At 39.7% G+C, this 26,116-nt stretch overlaps 1 protein-coding gene across 1 annotated transcript; it reads left to right on the top strand.

Moving 5' to 3' along the window:
* ZNF483 (zinc finger protein 483) lies at positions 1–25,422 on the top strand. Its single transcript, XM_059072247.2, has 6 exons — positions 1–81; positions 1,742–2,276; positions 2,747–2,835; positions 4,682–4,808; positions 5,186–5,281; positions 8,701–25,422. Exons 2-6 carry the CDS (start codon positions 1,889–1,891, stop codon positions 10,269–10,271), a joined length of 2,271 nt encoding a protein of 756 aa, XP_058928230.1. The 5' UTR covers positions 1–81; positions 1,742–1,888; the 3' UTR covers positions 10,272–25,422.
* The last annotated feature ends 694 nt before the right edge of the window (positions 25,423–26,116 follow it).

Below are 26,116 nucleotides of genomic sequence, written 5' to 3'. Positions count from 1 at the left end.
CTTGCGCGCGCAGCTCCTGCAGGACCAGTTTCTAGAAGCTTGTTGCGGTGGCGTGGGTTATGGCTGCGGGTCCTGACGCAGGTAGTGGTTGCCCCGGGCCCTTAGTTTGGGGGCTGCGGCCAGGTCGCCGGCTCCGAGGGCGCACCTTGGGCGGGGTGGGGGCCGAGGGCAGTCTCGCTCTGCACACTCAACGGCGCAGCTTCTGCGGGAGGTGGGAGCGCTCCTGGATGGAGCTTTCCTCCATCGCTTCCCTGCGCCCATGGTCTTGGAACTTCGCTACTTTGGTATTTTGGGCGGGAAAATTCATTGTGTGAGCATGGGGGTAGGGGACTGTCCCGTGTATTGCGGGTTGTTTAGCAGCCTTTCTGGCTCCACTCATTAGGTACCCGTAGCATCCCTCCTCCTCAGTCGTGATAGCCAAAATGTCTTCAGACATTGCCAGACGTCCCCTGCGGGGCAAATACCCCCCCGCACCCCCCTCGTTTGAGAACTTCTTTTTGCCTGCGTCACATTTTCGCAGAGCCTTTATTGTAAGCTCCCTGGAGATCGTGACAGGTGCCTTTCTTAGCCACTGTAGAGTCTCAGGTGTCCAGCGCGGCGCCAGGTACGTAGTGGGTGCCTAATATTTGGCGGAGGAATAAATGACGTCATGCATACTGTGTGCCGGCCTTTGTGCTCGGAGGTGGGTAATTATTGGTATGATAGTTGCAGTTGGAGGACAGTGTCCTCACTTGCTGGGGTGAAGCACATCTCAGACTGTATTGTCATTTCTTGGGTGCTCTGTGAGGATGGGGGCCCTGTCTGACCGTCCATGCCTGTCTCCTTTGGGTCCCGCTCTCAGGTCATTGTATATGGTCAGTTATTTGTGGAATGAGAAAATGCATGCAACACAGGGCAGGCTCTGTGCAGAAGAGCACTTGGGGATCGGAGAAAGCCTCATACAAGAGGTGACAGTGGAAAGGAGTCAAGTTTTAATGAGTAAGCTTGGTAGGAGAGGAAAAGAAGGCAGCATTCCAAGGAGAGGGAATGGCTCCAGTGCAAAGGTGGAAGGTGTTAGAGTTTCTGGAAATGGAGAGATACCTTCTTACAGCTGCAGTGTCCATCAGGGGCAGCTAGAGCTGGAGGTGAGGTCATCAGGGCAGGGTTTCTAGACCATCACTTGTGGCTTCAGTGTTTGAATTTTATCTTGAGGCAGTTGGGGAGTGATAGGACCATATCTTGCATATTGGAAGGAATCCTTAGGCTTTGGTGTGAGACTGAATTGAAGAAGGCTGTACTTAGGTAGTTTCAGTAGGAGAGAATGGAGAGGTTCTTATGAAGTAAAACCACCAGAACTTGGTTATTGATTTTGTGAGAAATTTGAGTGTCAAATATGAAGTCAGGTTTCTCAGTTGAGCAGCTGGTGGGAAATTGTGTGGCCATTCATTGAGAGAGGGCAGGAGTGGAATAGGTTTGAATCCTCTTGTAGCAGTGAGCCTTTTCTGATATGTTTTGCTGATGAGGAGTATTTAGGCTGAAGAAACTGTTTTCTTGGAGGGTGCCTTTAATTACCCTCAAGTAACTTCTCAGCTTTTCATCTACAGAGAAAATTATTCTTTTAATACAGTAGGGCGGTTCTAGGCCTCTGAGAATATGTGTGTGTGTGTGTATGTATGTGTATGTATCAGAACCAAACTAAGAACAGTGTTTTTTAGGAGTCATAATTTGTTTCATTTATTTCATAACTTATATTTCTTGACAGTTTCTGCAAGACCATAAAGTGGATCCTTGGAACACTTGATATTTTGCTGGAGAGTGCCTTTTGGTGGCCTGTGTTGACACTCAAAGTCTAAAGGGGACTGAATTCCTCCTGGTGATACACATTGCAAGCTGAAGTAGCCTGAACGAGATGACAGCCATCTCCCCAGATCCTCACACTTTTGTCTCAAGTGAACAAAACAAGGTGCTAAGAATGGAGACCCCTGTGGATCAAGAAGCTCTCCTAAGAGGAGACACTGCTGACCCAGAGTTTTTCAGACAGAGGTTCAGGTGGTTTTGTTACTCCGAAGAGGCTGGACCCAGAAAAGCCCTGAATCAACTGTGGGAGCTCTGCATTCAGTGGCTGAGACCAGACATTCACACGAAACAACAGATTCTCGAGCTTTTGGTGTTTGAGCAATTCCTGACCGTTTTGCCAGGGGAGATCAGGATTTGGGTCAGGTCACAACATCCTGGGAGTAGCGAGGAAGTGGTGACCCTAGTGGAGGAGTTGACCCAAGTGCTTGAAGAAAAGGAAGGTGAGATTAATAGATGGAGGAAGGAAGTGGGAGAGATCTCCTCAAGATATGAAAGTAAACTCCCCGAAAGAGCACTTTCATTTAATAAGTGATTCTTGCTCAAGCCACTGTGCAAGGACTATGAAGAAAACACATTACTCCATAAAACAGATGTGTTATTTCATCTTAATATACCTTATAAATATTTTAAAGATTATTATGAAAACTAAATACGTTAAAACAGTGGGTATATGGAATGAATGAAATCAGTTTTTGTGAGCTTAGAAATTGAAAGGATGTTTTATGAGGTGGGGGGGAAGCTTGGGTTTTAATAGGAAACTGTATCTTTGGCTGTCCTCTGTGTCTTCAAAGCGTAGGGAAAACTTTTTTTCTGTTTTTTCTGACCTTTTTCTCCAGAGTGACATATGTAATAATTTCTAGTCTGAGGAGCTCATTTAAAAGGTTGGACTGTTTTTTTTCCCCTTTCCTAGATATGATCTCTCAAGATTCTGTTATTTCTCAAGAGGAGAACCCTGAAGAAGATAAAACAGTTTCTGTTCCTCCAAATACTGAGTCCCAGGTAAGCTTCCTTTCACTGGTTTTCATTCATTCATTTTTTTTTACCGGAAATTTTCATTCTTTTTAAGTTAATTTGTTAATTGAGGTCTGACTGACCTACAACATTGTATTAGTTTCAGGTGTACGATATAATGATTCAATATTTGTATATATAGTGAAATGACCACCACAGTAAGTCTAGTTAACATATGTCACCATATATGATTACAGGTTTTCATTCTTAAGTAGATACTCACTGAGCTCCTCCTGGGTGGTATAAAGATGCTAGAATAATTAAAACAGTCTTCTTTTCCTCACAGTCTTCACATTCTTAGAGCTCATTCTTCGAGCTCATTCTTCATATGCTATTTTACTTCAGTTACAAAAATTGATCATGTCTGACTTTTAATAAAAACAAAAAAATTTATTAAAATTCAACAGTTATTCCTGATAAAATTGGTCAGGTGGAAATAGAATTATATTTCCTGAACACGATAAGAAAATTCTCCAGCTGGATGATGTTGGAAAATTAAAAGCAGTCCTCACAATAAAAAGTAAGAAGATAAGGATGTCTTACCCTACTGCTATTAATGAGTATTTTCTGGAAATAAGGTAAGTACGGATATGAAAGAAGCTAGTGTATATTACTTACAGATAATGTAGTCTTTTTGGAAAACCTCAGAGAATCAACCGAACACGTACTGAAACTCATACAATAGCTGAGAAAAGTAGCTGGTTAAAAATCAGTAGTTTCCTGTATACCAATAATTATCAGTCAGGAAAAAAATTCCTATTCACAATGGTAAATAATGTGCTCTGGTAGGCTGATAATGGCCCCCTGAAATATGTCTATTTCCTAATCCCTGGAACCTGAGAATGTTACTTTATTTGGAAGAAAGGTCTTTGCAGATGTGATAAAATAGGGATTTGAAATGAGGAAATTACTCTGGATTATATGGGTGGGCCCTAAATGCCATCATAAGTGTACTTAGAGAGAGCTTGAACACAGGAACAGGAGAAAGGGACATGGCGATTGGAGTGATAAGGCCGCAAACCAAGGAACACCACGGAATGCTGACAGCCAAGGAAGCTGGAAGAGGCAAGGAATGGATTCTCTCTCAGAGCCTCTGAAGTGTGTGCAGTTCCCACAACACCTGGATTTCAGACTTCCGGCCTCCAGAATTTGGGAGGATAAATTTCTGTTGTCTTAAGCCACCAGAGTTGTGGTAATTTGTTACAGGAGACACAGGAAGCTACTCCAAGTGCTAATAGTCTCTCTGCTGTACTGCCTCTCAAAATGTCATGCTGTAGAGGATGCTATGGAAAGTGTGTTTTAATGATCAATTATGCTCATTTGTAATTTGTAGTAATTGTAAGTGTGAGTTTGTCATTGAACACAGATCCTTGTTTGATTGTGATAGAAAATAATTGCTACTTAGAGCCAACTGGAAATTACAGTTTAGAATATAGTCACTGATGTTACTCTTACATGTTTAATTATTGCCTGTACAGCTTACATTAATTCTGCAGATTCCGGGTTTGGGAATGTAATTTGTATCGTTCATTTAATATTTTCTGTTAATCCTAGAAATCAGTGTGTTAGGGTGAATTTGATCAGTGTTGGACATGCCAGAGAATCCTTATACAGCATTTCACACCAGGAACTAAATGGCAAAGGCAGGGATTGTTTCATAATCTTGTTCTGTGTCACTTGTAATATATGTGTAACAACTACCTTGAAGTTTGCTTTGGAATTCTCAAAAACTGGAATACCATCAAAACTAGTACTTTATATCCTAATTACTTCTCTGAATTCTTAGGATCTGTTTGGGAATAACCATGCAAAAAGGCTGTCTTTGGTGTTCTAGGAATCCATGACACTCAAGGATGTAGCTGTGACCTTTTCCAGAGGAGAGTGGAGGACGCTGGAGCCTTCTCAGAAGGAGATATATAAGGAAGTGCTGCTGGAGAACTATAGGAACCTTGAATTTCTGGGTAAAGACATTTTCTCTTCATAATCTAGCATCTAAGCTGGGTATCTTTTTGTCCATTCTTATTGAAAGATAAGTGCTATTAACTGTTTTGGCTGGGCTTACAGGGGTGATGTGACTAATTCTAAAATTGGGTCCTAAAAATGTACTTTTCTACAATGTTTCCTCCAAGAAAAGAGTCTGTGCTTCATTGAGCTGAAAATGTTGAGCATCATTTTGCTATCGCCAAGGCCATACCTTCCCCGATGTTCTCCTCAAATGCCAGTATTGAAGTCTCTTTGGCAGCATCTTTTCTTCCCTGGAGAACCAGAGGCTGTGAATGTTGGAATGTCTTTGTTCTAGGCAAAAACAGCCATTTTCTATTCTTTTCTCTATGAGCAGGCTTTCCAGTTTCCAAGTTAGATTTGATTTCCCAGCTAAAGTGGGCTGGACTACCATGGCTGCTGCAAAAACAAGCCTCAAGAGGCTCCAGACGAGGTGAGTTGGTAAAAAGTGGAGGAGAAAATTGAAGTAGTTACTTTACCAAGCCATTTGGAGGAATTTTGGAAATGTTGGGTGGGCTAGGTGCTAACATAGAAAGATGATTAGAATATCCACCTTGCCTTCCTGGAATGTTCATTTTAACAGGGGAGACTGTTAGTTTGGGTCCTCGAGAAGCAGATGCCCAGATACGGTTAGTCAGGTCAGAGACTTACTGGGGAGAATTCCAGGGAAGGAAAGCGGGGAGGGGACTGGAAGAGGCTGGGATTGCTGTTCAGAGTGTGATGCAGGTCTGACACCTGTGACGAGAGAGGGAAGGAAGGAAACCTGGGTAGGACGAGTCTTAGATTGAAGTGCAGGTTGAGGAAGTCTTGGCAAAGCCAAAAAAGAGTCTTCCCGCCAAGAGTCACCTATCACAGTCGTATGCCTCACGGAAATGGGCCTAGTATCCCTGCCATACTTGTCACTGACTGGGAGCACCCATGGGAAAGTGGCCTTGGTGTGATGCTGTGGTGGTCATTGAGCAGTAGTGGGGGGCTGTTGGGTAAGCACCCCAGAGGAGGAGCTCTGAGAGGCACGTTTCTATGGATGTCATAGATGCAGACATCAGAACTAAACGTGTTGGTAATGGGATGTATTTCGTAATGATGGCATGTGTAAGGAGCAGTGGGAAGATACAGGAGCAAGGGCTTAACTAACAATTGAATTGAGTCTTGGAGAAGAAATATTTCGTTCAATGGACAGCATGTATAGTATAATCAATTTGTTAAAAGGAAAAAATGTACATATACCTGTATATGTTTAAATGTATAGATACATATGGGATTTTACTGTCTGGAGAACATTCATGTTAACCCTGGTTATCATTGAGGGATTACATTTTTTCTTTATTCTTCTCTTCCTTACACTTTAGTAATAAACATATTAAGTTTTTATTTTTAAAAATTAAATTATCACATATATCAATAACTTGGTTTATTTTAAGGAAAAAAACAATAATTTACTTTGCTCTGTTCCATCTTATTAACCATTCATTTTAGTCAATGTATTGGCTGTTTCTAGCTTAGTACACAAATAAAGGATGGCAGTTGTCTTTTTATGTTTAAGTACATTTGGGAGAGTTATTTTGAAAACGGATTCTAAAAGTGTTTTGAGTAAAATCTAGCAGCATTGGTATAAATACATGCCTCTCCCACCAAGATGCTTATGTAAAAGAAGCATCATTTAGATGTACAACTTATTTAAAAAGTCATTTACAACAGAATGGAGAAAAAGGTTTTGACAGACAAAGCCAGTATCAAGGGCTATGATTTATAAAAATCTTGTGCAAATCAGTAAGGAACACTTGAGTATGTTAGAAAAATGAGCAAGGAACTTCAGCAGATAGCTAACCAAAATAACTGACAAAAATAAAATTTAAATAGCTGTTAACATGAAAAAAGTGTTCCAAATCACTGGTCAACAATGTAATTTACATTTAAGGAACAGTAGTACTATTTATTATGAATGAAATTTGCAAAGGTTTAGAGAGAAAGCATTTGACCATAGATGAGTAGTCAGGTACTTACCATCATGTATTATGTGGTGATAGAATTTTTCTACCCTTTGGTTCAGTGATTCCACTTTTATGACTCAGTTCTGAGGAAATAATTTGATAAACATGCCATAAGGAAATAACTAAATAGTAATATATTGATATGATGGATTATGTGATTAAAATTGTGAAGAATTAACCAATGAGATGGGAAAGCATTATGAATAAAAAAAAGTAACCCTACATATTATACATGGATTTTCTATTCTACAATGTACAGAAAAATTTCCAGAAGAAAATACACAGCATTTTTAATAATGGTTAACTTCTGGATAATAAGATTTTATGTCTTATTTCTTTATTTTTTGAAAAGCACTCTTTAGCGTTTAATGAACCTCCCTCCATGTAGCTTCAGGCTGCCAGGACAGTGCCCCCCCCCGGCCCCCACTTCCTGCCAACCTTCTCAGCTCTTCTGCTGAAGAATTTGGCCTTCAGAATGACAGGCTGCTTTAGGAGCTCTCTCTTCCCCAGAACTTTGTAGTAGCCCAGTTGCTCCACATTAGTGATAGGAGCAGCTCCAGTCTTGTTTTTGGCAGCATTTAGCATATCTGCTCACTGACCAAGGTCCACAGTTTATCCAGGTTGACATTGGGGCAGAAGCTCTAGTTCCTTGCTAAGTGGTAATGCCTCGTACCAACTTTCCCAGAGTAACCCTGGGTGATATATTTGTCGAAATTGACCCTGTGGTGACATGTGCCACAAGCATTACCCTGGCCTCCCAGATGCTTCTGGTGTTTGCTGATGCGGTCATGGCTGTGGCTCATGTGGCCCCCTAAGCTTCCAGGTCTTCCTTAGTCTGGATGGCATGTTGGTGACTGTCAAGTCTTGAGAGCCATCCAGGGTTTTGTATTTTATAGTTATCTGGTTAAAAAAACAGTCTTATGAAAGTGACACTGGAATCTCATAACTAAGAGCCAGGATGAATGATATGGTTAATAAAGGAATTCAGGGTTCTGAGAGGAGCACAGATCTTGAGAGGGTGGTGTTGGAGATTGTGGGACTCATACCCTAGGCCCTATCAGATTTCTGTGTTTGTGATAGTGAAGGTGCACAGGGATTGAATTCTAGGCAGTATGAAGTATTAAGATGTGATCGTGTAGTAGGGACCCTAAACGGATGCCTGGTTAGAGTATTCATAAGGTTGGTAGGGCCAGATTGTGGTAACCTTTGAAAGTCTAGCATAGGTGGTGTTGCATATCTGTGATGTGATTAACATTGTCTATAAACTTAGTGCTATTTGGCTGCTTTGAGGAGAGGCAGTATGGTATAGGGGTCAAAAATGTGGGCTTTGGTGTCAGACTGGGTTAAAAATCTGGCTCTACCACTTATAGTACTTGTGACCTTGGGAAAGCTGCTTACACTCTTTGTGCCTAGTAGTCACATCCATAAAACAGGGATAATAATAGGACCTACTTCATAGGGTTATTGTGAAAATTAAGTGAAATACAAGTAAAGTGCTTGGTATGGGACCTGGCATTTGGTAATTATTCAATAAATGTTTGCACTATCATTATTATTTGGAAGGAGAATAGATTGGATGGTAAGAGGAATAAGTTTGAACCTATTATAGAAATTTGAAATGAGGGTGAGAACTTTCATCTCTAACTATAAAGCACAAACCTTTCATCTTCCTCAGTATTTTTCTAAGCTCTAAGTTTCCCTAGTTCCCTCATGTCACTTTTCCCTTCCCTGTTTTATGAGACTCAGAATTGTCCACGCCCTGTTCCTTACAGTCTCTACTGTGTCTGTTCCTATTTTAGTCCCAAATGCAGCAGCTTCCTTTATTGCAAACAGGAAATATTCTATTTGTTATTTCTTTTAGAGTGTGAACTTAGCGGTGAATTGAAGGAATCTGGCGGAAATCAAGATGTTCTTATGGAAGAATCAACTTTAGATAAAATAATAGAAAGGTATCTAATGAGTGGTGATTGTGACTTGACAGGAGAATCCTGGAAACATTATGGCAGACTAGAAGAGTGTCATAGTGATAGGGAATATTCACAAGTAGCCATCACACAAAAGAAAACTCATGGGAGAGGCAATAAGGGTGAGGAATTTGACTCAGAAAAGAGCCCTTTTGGAAATAACTTCAAACCACCTTCAGACCTAATTAAACATCTCAGAGTCTACTTAAGGAAGAAATCTCGGAGGTACAATGAAGGCAAGAAACCCTTCAGTTTTCATTCAGACCTTGTCCCGAACCGCAAGGAACACAGTGGAGAAAAGCCACGAAAATGTAATGAAGGCAGGAAAGCCTTAAGTCACTCTTCATCTCTAACTGAACATCAGAAACATCAGAAAATCCATTTGGGGGAAAAGTCCCAGAAGTGCAGTAGCTGTGGGGTAGCCTTTACTCAAAACTCATCCCTTAGTAAGAGAAAAAACTCCTCTACATGTGAAAAATGTTGGAAAGATTTAGGTCAAGATGCAGCCGTAGATAAAGATGAGGGAACTGAGACTGGAGAAAAAACCCATAAATGCAGCAAATGTGGAAAAGCCTTTGGCTATAGCGCCTCACTGACCAAACATAGGAGAATTCACACTGGGGAGAAACCCTATATGTGCAATGAGTGTGGAAAAGCCTTCAGTGACAGCTCATCACTCACACCACACCACCGAACCCACAGTGGAGAAAAGCCCTTCAAGTGTGATGATTGTGGAAAATCTTTCACCCTGAGTGCCCACCTCATTAAACATCAGAGAGTTCACACTGGAGAGAAACCCTATAAATGTAAAGAATGTGGGAGGCCCTTCAGTGACAGTTCATCTCTTATTCAGCATCAGCGAATTCATACTGGAGAAAAACCCTACACGTGTAACAACTGTGGAAAATCCTTCAGTCATAGCTCATCCCTTTCCAAACATCAGAGAATTCATACTGGAGAGAAACCCTATAAGTGTGGTGAGTGTGGGAAAGCCTTCAGACAGAATTCTTGCCTTACCCGACATCAGAGGATTCATACTGGAGAAAAGCCGTATTTGTGTAATGATTGCGGGATGACTTTTAGCCATTTTACATCTGTGATTTATCATCAGAGACTTCATTCAGGAGAAAAACCTTACAAATGTACCCAGTGTGAGAAAGCCTTCCCTACCCATTCGCTTCTTAGCCGTCATCAGAGAATTCATACGGGCGTCAAGCCTTATAAATGTAAGGACTGTGGAAAATCCTTCAGTCAGAGTTCATCTCTTAATGAACATCATCGAATTCATACTGGAGAGAAACCCTATGAATGTAACTACTGTGGAGCAACCTTTAGTCGAAGCTCAATCCTTGTAGAACACCTGAAAATTCATACCGGAAGGAGAGAATACGAATGCAAAGAATGCGAGAAGACGTTCAAAAGTAATTCTGGCCTCATCAGGCATCGGGGATTTCATTCTGCAGAGTAATTCTTGGAAATATAGTAAGATGGGCGGTGGGATTTAGTCACAATTGGCCCTTATCAAAAACGTGGGGTGTAAACTACCACAACATTGATTAGTAGGAAATTTAGTCAGAATTGTCCCTTACTAAAAACTGGGGGTGTATACTACCACAGCATTGGTTAGTAGGAAATTTAGTCACATTAGTCCCTCATTAAAAACCTGGGGTGTAAACTGCTGCAGCATTGATTAGTAGCTGCAACTTTGATGGGTTGGCAGCTAGAAAAAAGATACTTTTTGTCATTCATCCCTCTTCTTTGCAAGGATGTCAACTTTCGGTAGATAGTGATTCAGGTTGGTAAAGTCACATGAAAAGAAAGTAGTAGTATGAGATGTGAAATGATTCTGCAAAGCCAAATGTGAATTTTAAAAGCAGAAGAGGGGTGCACAGGGCCCATCTTACTAACCTCTTAAGATTTTCTTCTCTCCTAGCTTCTGCTTTCACTACCATGTAGTTTTATAGAAAGAGGACCTGACTGTAGTCAGGTAATCTGGGTTCTGTCCCAGTTTGCTGACCAACTTCCAACAAATCATTTGACCTGTCTGAATTTTAGTTTCTTTACTGGTAAAGTGAAGGGGTGGGACTAATGATTTCTGAGGTTTCTTTCTTTGGTACTTCTGGTACTTTCTGAAGCTCTGGGAATAAGTTAAACATTTTTGATTCTTTGGCATATTCAAGTTTCCCTAGTAGAAAATAACTCATTTAAGCTACTGAACTTCTGGCTTCGTGACAACGCAGTATGCTTTTTGAATACTCGTTGCCAGAATTGCTCAAATGCTGCGCACAGGAACAAGTCAGTAGAGCTCAAACAAGTTTGCCTTCAGGGATTGGACAAAGCACCGCAACCTGTTTTTCCTCTAGACTTTGGCCGTGGGGATTGGGAATCTCTGTGGCATGCTCCTGGGCCGTCTCAGCCATGAGAGTAACAGTTCTAGGAAAATAGGTGAGGGGTTGGGGGGGGTAAACGGGTACTGAAAACAGCTATTTTGGATGGATTGTCTTTTGCAAAATAGAATTCTATTTTTAAAAAAGTTTGCCTATACTAAGTACAGCTTCTTGTAATCTAAGTGCAAACATTCTGTATGACAAAGGTCACAAGCTAAGATTGGGCCCTTTTACATGTTTTAGTTGGCCTGTATGGTAAGGTGGTTGTGTGTGTGTGTGTGTGTGTGTGTGTGTGTGTGTGTGTGTGTGTAATTAGTTGTCATCATTTGAAAATTAGGAAATTTCATACCCACCAAAAAAGAGTCTTGTTTTTAAAAATTATAAGGGCTGACAGTACTGGGCCCATATTTCAGTGGGGCAGTCAGCTGGTCTCGGGTGTCAGCTTTTTTCAGGTAGCAGCTGCTACCATTAGATGGGGAGTCTATTCTCGTACTTGCAAAGTTATCTCATTTATGTAGCTTGACTTGTCCACCATAGGAAACTGACATTATGATCCTCTACCATCTGGAGAATACATATCCTAAAATCTAAAGGGACTCCACTGATAGTAAAATTCGAGAAAAGAATGTAGAAACAATACAGAATAAATTTTCAGTTAAGTTTTCTGCTATGAAATTAGACTTCACAGGAATAGACTATACAGATGTTAGTGGGTTGTGTCTTATGGATGTCAGTGGTGGAGTCAGTAATAATTTCTAACTGTGAAAAAGGAACTGAAAACCCTGGGTCAGTTAGGTTTGGGTCTCAGGTCATAGGGTTCTAGAGGAGCCCCACTGACTCAGCAGTGGTGCAAAGTTCCTAAAGTTGAAATTTGAGGCAGCTCCTATAGAAAGAGAACGAAACGGGTAAACTTTCGGCTTCTGGAAGTGAAGAGATGCTTAATGCTCATCTGAGATTCAGCAATATTTGCTGTGATTTAATGGGTTTAGTTTGCAATGCTACTTCTGGATGATGTTTTTGGTTTCTTCCTTGTGCACCACCCCACAGTAGTTCAAGTGTTGCTGTGGGGTAAATTAGTCTGTAGTTATTGCCAAGTGGACCAGCTGGAGCCATTCTAGTCATGAAAGGAATATGGCTCATCAGAATTATTCACCCCGGCTTAAGTTTTTTTCTGAAAGGATAGAAACCATGGTTTTTTTTCTGGAAAGATATAATCTATAGAGAGAATTAAATATGTAAAAATTTTGAGAAGAGGCTTGTTCCAGGATGTTTACTTGTTACATTCCCCAGCATTCATAAGAGGAAGTTTTATGTAAATACCAGTTGGGAATCTGGAACATAACCCCCCCCTTTTTCTTTACTGTTATTGAGGTATAAATTATATATTGTAAGTCATTCAAATGTATAATTCAGTGAGTTTTAGCCAACTCACTAAGTTGTATAGTTGATGCCACAATCTGATTTTAGAACATTTTATCATCTTGATAAGATCCCTCACACCCATTTAGAGTAATCCCATCCCCACCCTGATCCTAGGCAACCACTAATCAGTCTACTCTCTGTCTCCTTAGAGTTGCTTTTTCTGTACATATTATTTAAATGTAATCATATGTGGTCGTCTTTAGTTTTTCATTAACTTGTTTCTGAGTTCATCCATGTGGTTTTCTGAATTCATCTGTGAGGTAGCATATCGGTACTTTAATCCTTTTTATTGTCAAATATTATCTGATTGTATGGATGTGCCATATTTTGTCCATTCACCAGTTGAAGGACATTTGGGTTGTTTCCATTTTCAGGCTGTGAAAAATAATGCTGCTTTGAACATTAGTCTGCAAGTCTTTGTGTGGACGTAATGTTTTCATTTTTCTTAGATGCCTGAGTGGAGTTGCTGTGTTATATGGTGAATTTTAGTTCAACTTTTTAAGAAGTTGCCAAGTTGTTTTCCAAGTGACTGTGTCATTTTACATTCTGAATTTGAGTGTATGAGGGTTCCTGATGAAGTTACATCCTCACCAACCCTTGTTATTATTTGTATTTTTTATTATAGCCAACCTAGTGATTGAAGTGGTATCTCTTTGTGGTTAATGATACTGAGAATCTTTTCATGTGTTCTTTAGCTATTGATGTACCTCCTTTGGTGAAATGTGTTGTCCACATGTTATTTTTATTATTAACTTGCAGTTGTTTTTATCTTACCTATAAGTCCTTTACCCAGTATGAACTTTCTAAATACCGTGTCCTAGCCACAGAAGACAACCTCAAATCCTGCTGTACAATATTCATCAAAAGTTTCGTTTCAGTAACTGCTTACATAAAATTGCCTAAAGGATATTTAGTTTGGCCTATTGTCTAAATATTTAAATTCACTTTTGGGGTTAAATCAGACCATCAAAAGGTTTTAAACTTCTTTGGATTCCTTATAGAATTGCTTTTATTAACCTGTTTTACTTTATGCTCTTTATCTATGACACATTGTACTTCAAAGTGAAGAACTTGCATTTAAAAATGTTTCCACTTAATGAGTTTCTATTGAAGAAATTTTGGTCTCAGGACAAGACAAAGCTTCTCCTGTCAGTTAATTCACTTTTATTTACTTATTTTAGAGTTCCTTTTAAAATTTATTTTTTATTTATTTTTGGCTGCATTGGGTCTTTGTTGCTGCATGTGGGCTTTCTCTAGTGTGGCGAGCGGGGGCTACTCTTTGTTGTGGTGCATGGGCTTCTCATTGTGGTGGCTCCTCTTGCTGCAGAGCACGGGCTCTAGGCGCGTGGGCTTCAGTAGTTGTGGCTTGCAGGCTCTAGAGCACAGGCTCAGTAGTTGTGGTGCATGGGCTTAGTTGCTCTGCAGCATGTGGGATCTTCCCGGACCAGGGCTTGAACCTGTGTCCCCTGCGTTGACGGGTGGATTCTTAACCACTCTGCCACCAGGGAAGTCCCTAGAGTTCTTTTTTAATGTGGTAGAATATACATAACATAAAATTGACCATTTTAATTCTTTTTGGCTGTACACTTCAGTGGTATTAAGTACATTCAATTGTTGTGCAATCATCCCCACTATTCATCTCCAGAACTTTTTTTTTTGGCCACACCGCTTGGCATGTGGGATCTTAGTTCCCTGACCAGGGATTGAACCCATGTCCCCTGCAGTGGAAGAATGGAGTCTTCACCACTGGACCGCCAGGGAAGTCACTCCAGAACTTTTCCATCATCCCTAATTGAAACTTAGTAGTTAACCATTAACTCCCCATTCTCTCCTCCCCCAAGCCCCTGGTAACCACTATTTGACTTTTTTTCATTCATCTATGATTTTGACTCTTTTAGGCACTTCGTATAAATGGAATCATTCAGTACTTGTCCTTTTGTGTCTGGCTTGTTTCACTTAGCATGATGTTTTTAAGGTTCATGTTGTATCATGTGTCAGAATTTCATTTTTTTTCATTATTTTAACGCGAAGTTATATTCTGTCATAAATATATACCACATGATTTGTGCATTCATTTTTCAATGGGCGTTTAGGTTATTGCCATCATTTTGGCTCTTGTTAATAACACTGCTATGAAGAGTGGTGTGCAAATACTGTTTGAGTCCCTGTGTTCAGTTCTTTGAGATACATACCTAGAAGTGGAATTGCTGGATGCCCTCAAGGTTCATCCATGTCGTGGCGTACAACAGGTTCCTTCTTTTTTAAGGATGAATAATATTCCATTATATGTAGATACATTTTCTTTATCCATTCATCCATCAATACACATTTAGGTTGCTTCTATCTCTTGGCTATTGTGAAAAATGCTGCAGTGAACATGGGTGTGCAAATGTATCTTCAAGATCTGTTTTCAGTCTCCTGTATATATACTCAGAAGCGAGATTGCTGAATCATGATAATTCTATTTTTAATTTTGTAAGGAACTTCCATGCTGTTTTCCACTGCAACTGCACCCATTTCACATTCCTATCAGCAGTGCTCAAAGAGTTCCTGTTTCTCCACATCCTTGCAACAGTTAACTATTTTCTGTGTTTTGATAGTGGCCATCCTAATGGGTATGAGATGATATCTTGTGGTTTTGATTTGCATTCCCCCGATGATTAGTGATGTTGAACATCTTTTCATATACTCATTAAACATTTCTATGCCTTCTCTAGAGACATGTCTGTTCAAGTCCTTGGCCTCTTTTTTAATGAAAAATTTCATTTCTTATTCCATTCCTTTTCACTGCTCTGATTGTTTTCTTTGCTATGTAGAAGTTTTTGTGTTTCATGTAGTCCTATTTGCCTGTTTTTGCTTTGTTTTGCTTGTGTTTTTGGTATCATAGGCAAGAAATCATTGCCAGATCCTATGTCATGAAGTTTTCCTCCTATATTTTCTTTCAGGAGTTTTATCACTTCAGGTCTTAATGTTTAGGCCTTTAATCCATTTTGAGTTAATTTTTGTGTGTGGTATAAGGGTCCATCTTCATTCTTTTGTCTGTGGGTGTCAAGTTTTCCAAGCACCGTTTGTTGAGGAGATTATCCTTTCCACATTGTGTAGTCTTTGTACTCTTGTTGAAAATCATTTGGCCATATGCACTGGTGTGTTTCTGGGTTCTCTGTTCCATTGGTCTGTGTGTCTTTATGCCAGTACCATGCTGTTTAAATTACTGTAGCTTTGTAGTATGTTTTGAAATTAGGACATGTGAGGCCTCCAGCGTTTTTCTTCTCTCTTGAGATTGTTTTGGCTATTTGGGGTCCTTTAAGATTCCATATGAATTTGGGGATGGTTGTTTGTGTTTCTGCGAAAGACCACTTGGGGTAGTATAAATATTTTAACAATATTAAGTCTTCAAGTCCATAAACATGGGATGTCTTTCCATTCATTTGTGTCAACTTTTCTTTCAGCAGTGTTTTGTAGTTTCCAGTGTACAAGTCTTTTACTTCTTTGGTTAAGTTTATTCCTAAGCAACTTATTCTTTTTGATGATAGTGTAAGTAGAATTGTTTTCTTAATTTCCTTTCTGGATTGTGCACTGTTAGGGTATAGAAATGCAACTGATTTTTGAATTTTGATTTTATATGGTGTAACTTTGCTGTATTTGCTTATTAGTTCAACAGTTTTTGTCTGTGTGTGTGTGTAAGTAATGTTTAGGGTTTTCAACACATAAGATCATGTCATCTGTGAAAAGAGATAATATTACTTCTTTCTTCTTAAGCTGGATGGCTTTTAATTCTTTATCTTGCGTGATTGCTCTGGCTAGGACCCAAGTACTGTGTTGAATAGAAGTGACTAAAGTGGGTATCCTTGTCTTATTCTTGATAATTGGAGGAAAAGGTTTCAGTTTTTCACTGTTGAGTATGATGTTAGCTGTGGTCTTTTCATTAATGAACTTTATTATGATGAACAGATTTGCTAGATATAGAATTCTCAACCAACAGTTTTTTTCTTTATGCACTTTGAATATATCAACCCACAGACTTCTGGTCTCCAAGGTCTCTGAGAAGAAATAAGATAGTTTCATTGAGGATCCCTTTTCTACTATGAGTTACTTCCTCTTGTTGCTTTCAAGGTTCTTTGTCTTTGGATTTTGACAATTTGATTATAATTTGTCTAGATTTGTTTATCTTTGTGTTCACAGGCATACCTTGGATATATTGTGGGTTTACTTCCAGACTGCTGCAATAAAACAAATATTGCCTAAATTGGATCACACGAATTTTTTGGTTTCCCAGTGCATATAAAAGTTATGTTCACACTCTACTGTAGTCTGTTAATTGTGCAATACCATTATGTCTAAGAAACCGATGTGCATACCTTAATTAAAAAATACTTTATTGCTAAAAAAAAATGCATCTGAGCCTTTAGCAAGTCACAGTCCTTTTGCTGGTGGAGGGTCTTGCCTCATTGATGGCTGCTGACTGATCAGGGTGGTGGTTGCTGAGTTGGGGTGGCTGGGGCAATTTCTTAAAATGAGACAACATTGAAGTTTGTTGTATTGGTTGACTCTTCTTTTCATGAACAATTTCTCAGTAGCTCTCAGTGCTGTTTGATAACATTTTACTCACACCAGAACTTCTTTCAAAATTGGAGGGACTTCCCTGGAGGTGCAGAGGTTAAGAATCCACCTGCCAATGCAGGGGACACTGGTTCGAGCCCTGGTCCGCGAGGATCCCACATGCCACGGAGCAGCTAAGCCCATGTGCCACAACTACTGAGACTGTGCTCTAGAGTCCATGTGCCACAACTACTGAGCCCGCTTGCCTAGAGTCCATGCTCTGGAACAAGGGAAGCCACTGCAGTGAGAAGCCTGTGCACTGCAACGAAGAGTAGCCCCCGCTCCCTGCAACTAGAGAAAGCCCGTGTGCAGCAACAAAGACCCAACACAGCCCATAATAAATAAATAAATAAAATTGTAGTCAGTCCTTTCAAACCCTGCTGCTGCTTTAGCCAAGTAGGTTTATATATGTAATATTCTAAATCCTTTGTTGTCATCTCAGCGTTCTTCACCAGGAGTAGATTCCATCTCAAGAAACCACTTTCTTTGCTTATCCATAAGAAGCATTCCTCATTCCTTAAAAATTTTATTATGCAATTGCAGCAATTGAGTCATATCTTTAAGCTACATTTGTAATTCTAGTTCTCTTGCTATTTCCACCACATCTGCAGTTACTTTCTCCACTCAAGTCTTGAACCCCTCAAAGTCACCCATGAGGGTTGAAATCACCTTCCAAACTCTTGTTCATGTTGGTATTTTGACCTTGTCCCATGAATCATGAATGTTCTTAGTGGTATCTAGAATGGTGAATCGTTTCCAGAAAGTTTCAATTCACTGTACCCAGATCCATCGGAAGCACCTATCTCCATCAAGTCATCTTCTGTTCGTTCTGTTAGCTCTTAAATTTCTCCAGGATCCTGTTTTGAAACCCTTCAGCACTTCTTTGCCATATCTACAATCTCTTTAATCATTTCCTTGGTTGGCTCTGTTGTAAGTTCTGTGGAGTCATGCACATCTGGACACAGTTTTCTCCAGCAGGAATTTATTGTTTCAGGCTTGATGGCTTTCATGGCTTTTTCTTTTAACAACGATGGTGTCTTTAATGATGTAATCCTTTCAGACTGTAATGATGTCCTCTCTGTCTAGGTTCTCTTGCATAGCACTGACAGTCCTTTCCGTAGACTACCATGTGGAATGAGCCATGTGGAATGACCCACTGCTGCAGGGGCTGAGTTAGAGATGTTATGTTGGGGACAAGTAGATCACTTTGACTCCTTCATTGTTGAACTCATGGGGTTCTGGGTGGCCAGAGACATTGTCCAATATCAAAAGAACTTTAAAAGGCGGCCCCTTGTTGGCAAGTTACTTCCTGACTTCAGGGACAAAGCACTGATGGAACCAGTGCAGAAAGTGTTCTCATCCCGGCTGGTGTCTATCTTTTCCCTTCAAGGTTCTGTGTTACCAGCTTCATAGTTGAGGGCAGCCCTGATCATAAACTCCACTGCATTTGCACAAAACAGTAGAGTCACCCTGTCCCTTCTTGCCTTAAATCCTGGTGCTTGCTTCTCGTTGTTACTAATAAGCGTCCTTTGTGGCATTGTTTTCCATAATAGGGCACTTAAACATCTGCATTAAAAACCTGTTTAGGCAGATATTCTTTCTCAACAATTTTCTTAGTGGCATCTGGGGAAGTCTGCTGCCTCTTGGTCGGAAGAAGCTGTTTCTGCTGTTATCTTGACTTTTTTTTTTTAGGCCAGACCTCTTTCTAAAATTATCAAACCATCCTTTGCAGGCATTAAACTCTCCATCTTTCCATCTTTCAATTTAAAGTTGTCACATAATGACTTTGCTTTATCTTGAATCATTAAAGTCTATAGATATACCTGCCTTAGAGCAACCTTGCATCCACATAAAAGCTGCATTTAAAGGCTAAAAAGGGGGACTTCCCTGGTGATCCAGTGGTTAAGACTCCGTGCTCCCAATGTGGGGGGCCCAGGTTCGATCCCTGGTCCCACATACTGCAACTAAGCCTGTGCGCCGCAACGAAGAGCCCACATGCCACAAGAAAGACCCAGCGCAGCCAAAATAAATAAAATTTTAAAAAGGGATTAAAAGGTATGTATTTTGTAAAAAGAGCAAGGTTGAGCTAGTATGGTTATGGCTTGAGAAAGATTGAAACAGGTATGGGAACATGCAGTTACAGCCTAACCCAGTAGGTAACATCCATAGGCTTGTAGATATAATTGGCAGTGACATGGGATTAAAGAGAAACTGGTTATAGATAAGACCAAGGGGTCTCAGCCATCGTGAACAGACTCGAGTTTCTGGTGACATATCCAACAGTCAGAAGGGTTTTCCCCTTTTGCAATGGATCGGGACATATGGACAAGAGCATTGCTTTTCCAAGAAAGAGGGGGAAATAAGGTAAGAAACAAGAGCAAGAAAAGGGTATACGGGCCTGGTCTCATCATTTCGGGAAAGCTGTCTCCTTTGGCTGTCATCTGCTTCAGTTCTTGGAAATCTTCAGGGTGAGGTCACCAGTTGGTGTGCAGGTCCCATAAGGGTTTGTGGCTTTCTTTAGATGAGACACGTGGATCCAGGAGTCAACTCCTTGGAGTTTGGTGGTGCAAGGATTAGTCAGTTACACTTGATAAAGGCCTTTCCAGCATGGTTGAGTAAAGTGTTTTGTGGAGATGTCTTTTCCAATAAAGAAATCTCCAGGCTGCAAAATGTGGCGTTTGACGTCTTTATCTTTAAAAGGATTGCTATATTAAAGCATGGTTATTTTTAATAGATGTAATTAGACCTATGCAACATTGAAGTATATCTCGTTTCATTAGTTGTAGATGAAAGAGGCAGGAGGTAGATGCATGGGGTGCCCAGCAGTTAGCTCAAAGGGTGAGAGTTTATGAGTTCCAAAGTGAGTGGACCTGAGATTGAGAAGGACCAGAGACAGTGCTTTTGGCCAAAGTATTTGGAGGATTTCCACAAATTTTGACGAGGTTTTTTTTTTTTTTTTAAGTTGGGTATAGTTGTTTTACAGTGTTTCTGCTGTAAATTGAAGTGAATCAGCTATATGTATCCATATTTCCCCTCTTTTTTGGATTTCCTTCCCGTTTAGGTCACTACAGAGCATTGAGTAGAGTTAGCTGTGCTATACAGCAGGTTCTCATTAGTTGTCTCTTTTACACTTAATGGTGTGTATATATCAATTCCAATCTCCCAATTCATCCCACACCTCTTTTCCCCCTTGGTGTCCATACGTTTGTTCTCTTTGTCTCTATTTCTGCTTTGCAAATAAGTTCATCTGTACAATTTTTCTAGATTCCACATACATGTGTTAATATACAATACTTGTTTTTCTCCTTCTGGCTTACTTCACTCTGTATGACAGTCACTTGGTCCATCCACCTCTCTACAAATGATCCAATTTCGTTCCCTTTTATGGTTCAGTAATATTCCATTATGTATATATACCACATCTTTATCCATTCGTCTGTTGATGGACATTTAGTTTGCTTCCATGTCCTGGCTATTGTAAATAGTGCTGCACTGAACATTGAGGTGCATGTGTCATTTTGAATTATGGTTTTCTCAGGGTATATGCCCCATAGTGGGATTTCTGGGTCATATGGTAGTTTTATTTTTAGTTTTTTAAGGAACCTCCATACTGTTCTCCATAGTGGCTTTATCAACTTACATTCCACCAACAGTGCAAGAGGGTTCCCTTTTCTCTGCACCCTGTTTAGCATTTATTGTTTGTAGATTTTTTGATGATGGCCATTCTGACGCTGTGAGGTGATACCTCATTGTAGTTTTAATTTGCATTTCTCTAATAATTAGGTTGAACATCTTTTCATGTGCCTCTTGGCCATCTGTATGTCTTCTTTGCTGAAAGCCTATTTAGGTCTTCTGCCCATGTTTTTGATTGGATTTTCTTTTTTGTTATTGAGGTGTGTGAGCTGTTTGTATGTTGTGGAGATTAATCCCTTGTCAGTTGCTTCATTTGCAAATATTTTCTCACATTCTGGGGGTTGTCTTTTCGTCTTGTTTATGGTTTGCTTTGCTGTGCAAAAGCTTTTAAGTTTAATTAGGTCCTATTTATTTATTTTTTATTTTATTTTCATTACTTTAAGAGGTAGGTCAAAAAAGATCTTGCTGTAATTTATGTCAAAGAGTGTTTTTCCTATGTTTTCCTCTAAGAGTTTTGTAGTGTCTGGTCTTACATTTAGATCTTTAATGCATTTTGAGTTTATGTTTGTGTATGGTGTTAGGGAGTGTTCTAATTTCATTCTTTTACATGTAGCTGTCCAGTTTTCCCAGCACCACTTACTGAAGAGACTGTCTTTTCTCCATTGTATATTCTTGCCTCCTGTGTCATAGATTAGGTGACCCTAGGTGTGTGGGTTTACCTCTGGGCTTTCTATCCTGTTCCACTGATCTATATTTCTGTTTTTGTCCCAGTACCATATTGTCTTCATTACTGTAGCTTTGTAGTATAGTCTGAAGTCAGGGAGCCTGATTTCCTGCATTCTTCGAGCTCCATTTTTCTTTCTCAAGATTGCTTTGGCTCTTCGGGGTTTTTTGTGCTTCAATACAAATTGTAAAATCTTTTCTAATTCTGTGAAAAATGCCGTTGGTAATTTGATAGGGATTACATTGAGTCTGTAGATTGCTTTGGTAGTATAGTCATTTTCACAATATTGATTCTTCCAATCCAAGAACATGGTATATCTCTCCATCTGTTTGTGTCGTCTTTTAGTTCTTTCATCAATATCTTAAAGTGTTCTGCATACAGGTCTTTTGCCCCCTTAGGTAGGTTTATTCCTAGGTATTTTATTCCTCTTGTTGCAATGGAAAATAGGATTGTTTCCTTAATTTCTCTTTCTGATCTTTTGTTATTAGTGTATAGGAAAGCAAGAGATTTCTGTGCATTAATTTTGTATCCAGCAACTTTACCAGATTCACTGATTAGCTGTAGTAGTTCTCTGGTGGCATCTTAGGATTTTCTGTGTATAGTATTATGTCATCTGCAAACAGTGACGGTTTTACTTCTTTTCCAATTTGTGTTACTTTTATTTCTCTTTCTTCTCTGATTGCCATGGCTAGGATTTCCAATACTATGTTGAATAATAGTGGCAAGAGTGGACACCCTTGTCTTGTTCCTGATCTTAGAGGAAATACTTTCAGTTTTTCACCATTGAGAATGATGTTTGCTGTGGGTTTGTCATATATGGCCTTTATTATGTTGAGGTAGGTTCCCTCTATGCCCATTTTCTGGAGAGTTTTTATCATAAATGGGTGTTGAATTTTGTCAGAAGCTTTTTCTGCATCTATTGAGATGATCATATGGTCTTCATTCTTTAATTTGTTAATATGGTGTATCACATTGATTGTGTTGTGTATACTGAAGAATCCTTGCAACCCTGGGATAAATCCCACTTAATTATGGTGTTTGATCTTTTTAATGTGTTGTTGGATTCTATATGCTAGTACTTTGTTAAGGATTTTTGTGTCTATGTTCATCAGTAATACTGGTCTGTAATTTTTGTGTGTGTGTGATATCTCTGTCTGGTTTTGGTATCAGGGTGATGGTGGCCTTGTAGAACATGTTTGGGAGTGTTCCTCCCTCTGCAAGTTTTTGGAGGAGTTTGAGAAGGATAGGTGTTAAGTCTTCTCTAAATGTTTGATAGAATTTGCCTGTGAAACCATCTGGTCCTGGACTTTTGTTTGTTGAAAGATTTTTTTTAATCACAGTTTGAATTTCATTACTTGTGGTTGATTTGTTTATATTTTCTAATTCTTCCTGGTTCAGTCTTGGAAAGTTGTACCTTTCCAAGAATTTGTCCATTTCTTCCAGGTTGTGCATTTTATTGGCATATAGTTGCTTGTGGTAGTCTCTCATGATCCTTTGTATTTCTGCAGTGTCACTTGTAATTTCTCCTCTTTCATTTCTAATTTTATTGATTTGAATCCTCTACCTTTTTTTCTTGATGAGTCTGCCTAAAGGTTTATTAATTTTATCTTCTCAAATAACCAACTTTTAGTTTTATTGATCTTTGCTATTGTTTTTTTCATTTCTATTTCTGTTCTGATGTTTATGATTTCTTTTCTTCTACTAACTTCAGGTTTTCTTTGTTCTTCTTTTTCTAGTTGCTTTAGTTGTAAGGTTAGATTGTTTATTTGAGATTTTTCTTGTTTCTTGAGGTAGGATTGTATTCCTGTAAAACTCCTTCTTAGAACCGCTTTTGCTGTGTCCCATAGGTTTTTTTTTTTTTTTTTTTTTTTTGCTGCATTGGGTCTTTGTTGCTGTGCATGGGCTTTTTCTGGTTGCGGTGTGCGGGCTTCTCATTGCAGTGGCCTTTCTTGTGCGGGGCATGGGCTCCAGATGCATGGGCTTCAGTAGTTGTGGGACACGGGCTCAGTAGTTGTGGCACATGGGCTCAGTAGTTGTGGCACACAAGCTTAGTTGTGGCACGCAAGTTCTAGAGAGCAGGCTCAGTAGCTGTGGCACACAGGCTTAGTTGCTCCGCGGCATGTGGGATCTTCCTGGGCCAGGGCTTGAACTTGTGTCCCCTCCATTGGCAGGCGGTTTCTTAACCACTGCGCCACCAGGGAAGCCCATGCGTCCCATAGGTTTTGGATCGTCGTGTTTTCATTGTCATTTGTTTGTAGGTATTTTTAAATTTTTTCTTTGATTTTTTCAGTGATCTCTTGGTTATTCAGCAGCATACTGTTTAGCTTCCATGTATTTGTGTTTTTTACAGTTTTTTTTTCTGTAATTGGTTTCTAACCTCATAGCATTCTGGTCAGAAAGGCTGCTTGATACAATCTCAATTTTCTTAAATTTTCCAAGGCTTGATTTGTGACCCAAGGTGTGAGCTAATCTAGAGAGCATTCCATGTGCACTTGAGAAGAATGTGTATTCTTCCGCTTTCAGGTGGAATGTCCCGTAAATATCAATTAAGTCTGTCTGGTCTATTGTGTCATTTAAAGTTTGTGTTCCCTTATTTATGGTCTGCATGATCTGTCTGTTGTGTAAGTGGGGTGTTAAAGTCCCCCACTATTACTGTGTTACTGTTGATTTCCCCTTTTATGGCTGTTAGCATTTGTCTTATGTATTTAGGTGCTCCTATGTTGGGTACATAAATATTTATAATTGTTATGTTTTCTTCTTGGATTGATCCCTTGATCATTATGTAGTGTCCTTTCTTTTCTTTTGTAACTGTCTTTATTTTAAAGTCTTTTCTGTCTGATATGAGTATTGCTACTCCAGCTTTCTTTTGATGTCCATTTACATGGAATGTCTTTTTTCATCCCCTCACTTTCAGTCTGTATGTGTCCCTAGGTCTCAAGTGGGCCTCTTGTAGACAGCCTATATACGGGTCTTGTTTTTGTATCCATTCAGTCAGTCTGTGTCTTTTGGTTGGAGCATTTAATCCATTTACATTCAAGGTGATTATCAATATGTATGTTCCTGTTACCATTTTCTTAATTGATTTGGGTTTGTTTTTGTGGGTCTTTTCTTCTCTTGTGTTTCCTGCTTAGAGAAGTTCCTTCAGCATTTTTTGTAATGCTCTTTGGTGGTACTGAATTCTCTTAGCTTTTGCTTGTCTGTAAAGCTTTTGATTTCTCTGTCAAATCTGAATGAGATCCTTGCTGCATAGAGTAATCTTGGTTGTAGGTTTTTCCCTGTCATCATTTTAAATGTATCCTGCCACTCCCTTCTGGCCTGCAGAGCTTCTGCTGAAAAATCAGCTGATAACCTTATGGGGTTTCCCTCATATGTTGTTTTTTGCTTTTCCCTTGCTGCTTTTAATATTTTTTCTTTGTGTTTAATTTTTTTTAGTTTGATTAATATGTGTCTTGTCATGTTTCTCCTTGGGTTTATCCTGTATGGGACTCTCTGTGCTTCCTGGACTTGAGTGGATATTTCCTTTCCCATGTTAGTGAAGTTTTTGACTCTGATCTCTTCAAATATTTTTTCAGACCCTCTTTCTCTTCTTCTAGGACCCCTATAATTTGAATGTTGGTGCTTTAATGTTGTCCCAAAGGTCTCTGAGACTGTCCTCAATTCTTTTCATTCTTATTTCTTTATTCTGCTCCTCGGCAGTTACTTCCAGCATTCTATCTTCCAGCTCGCTTATTCGTTCTTCTGTCTCAGTTATTCTGCTATTGATTCCTTCTAGTGTATTTTTCATTTCAGTTATCGTGTTGTTCATCACTGTTTGTTCTTTAGTTCTTGTAGGTCTTTGTTAAACATTTCTTGTATTTTCCCAATCCATACTTCCATTCTATTTCTGAGATTTTGGATCATATTTACTATCATTACTCTGAATTCTTTTTGAGGTAGGTTGCCTATTTTCTCTTCATTTTTTTGTTTTGTAGGTTTTTACCTTGCTCCTTCATCTGTAACATTTTTTTGTCATCTCATTTTTTTTGATGGGTGGGGCTGTGTTCTTTTCTTGCTGGTTGTTTGGCCTGAGGCATCCAGCACTGGAGTTTGCATGCAGTTTGGTGGAGCCGGGTCTTGGTGCTGAGATGATGACCTCCAGGAGAGCTCACACTGATTAATATTCTCTGGGGCCTAAGGTTCTCTGTTAGTCTAGCATCTTGGACTCAGTGCTCCCACCACAGGAACTCAGGCCTGACCCCCAGTCTGGTTGTGCAGTGATTCCTCCCATCCCCTTAGGTGTCCAAGGTCCCCCCCACCACTAGCAGCCAGTAGGTGCTCTGCAAGGATTGCTTTGATGAATTCTTTTTAAAAAACTTTTATTTATTTATTTATTTAATTTATTTATGGCTGCGGTGGGTCCTCGTTGCTGCACACAGGCTTTCTTTTAGTTGCTGTGAATGGGGGACTACTCTTAGTTGCAGTGCATGGGCTTCTTATTGCAGTGGTTTCTCTTGTTGCACAGCACGGGCTCTAGGCGCACGGGCTTCAGTAGCTGTGGCTCGTGGGCTC

This window comes from Kogia breviceps, chromosome 8 (assembly GCF_026419965.1).
Source record: "Kogia breviceps isolate mKogBre1 chromosome 8, mKogBre1 haplotype 1, whole genome shotgun sequence".
NCBI lineage: Eukaryota > Metazoa > Chordata > Mammalia > Artiodactyla > Physeteridae > Kogia > Kogia breviceps.
The sequence above is the reverse complement of the archived record's forward strand: the minus strand, read 5'-3'. Positions and strand labels throughout refer to the sequence as shown.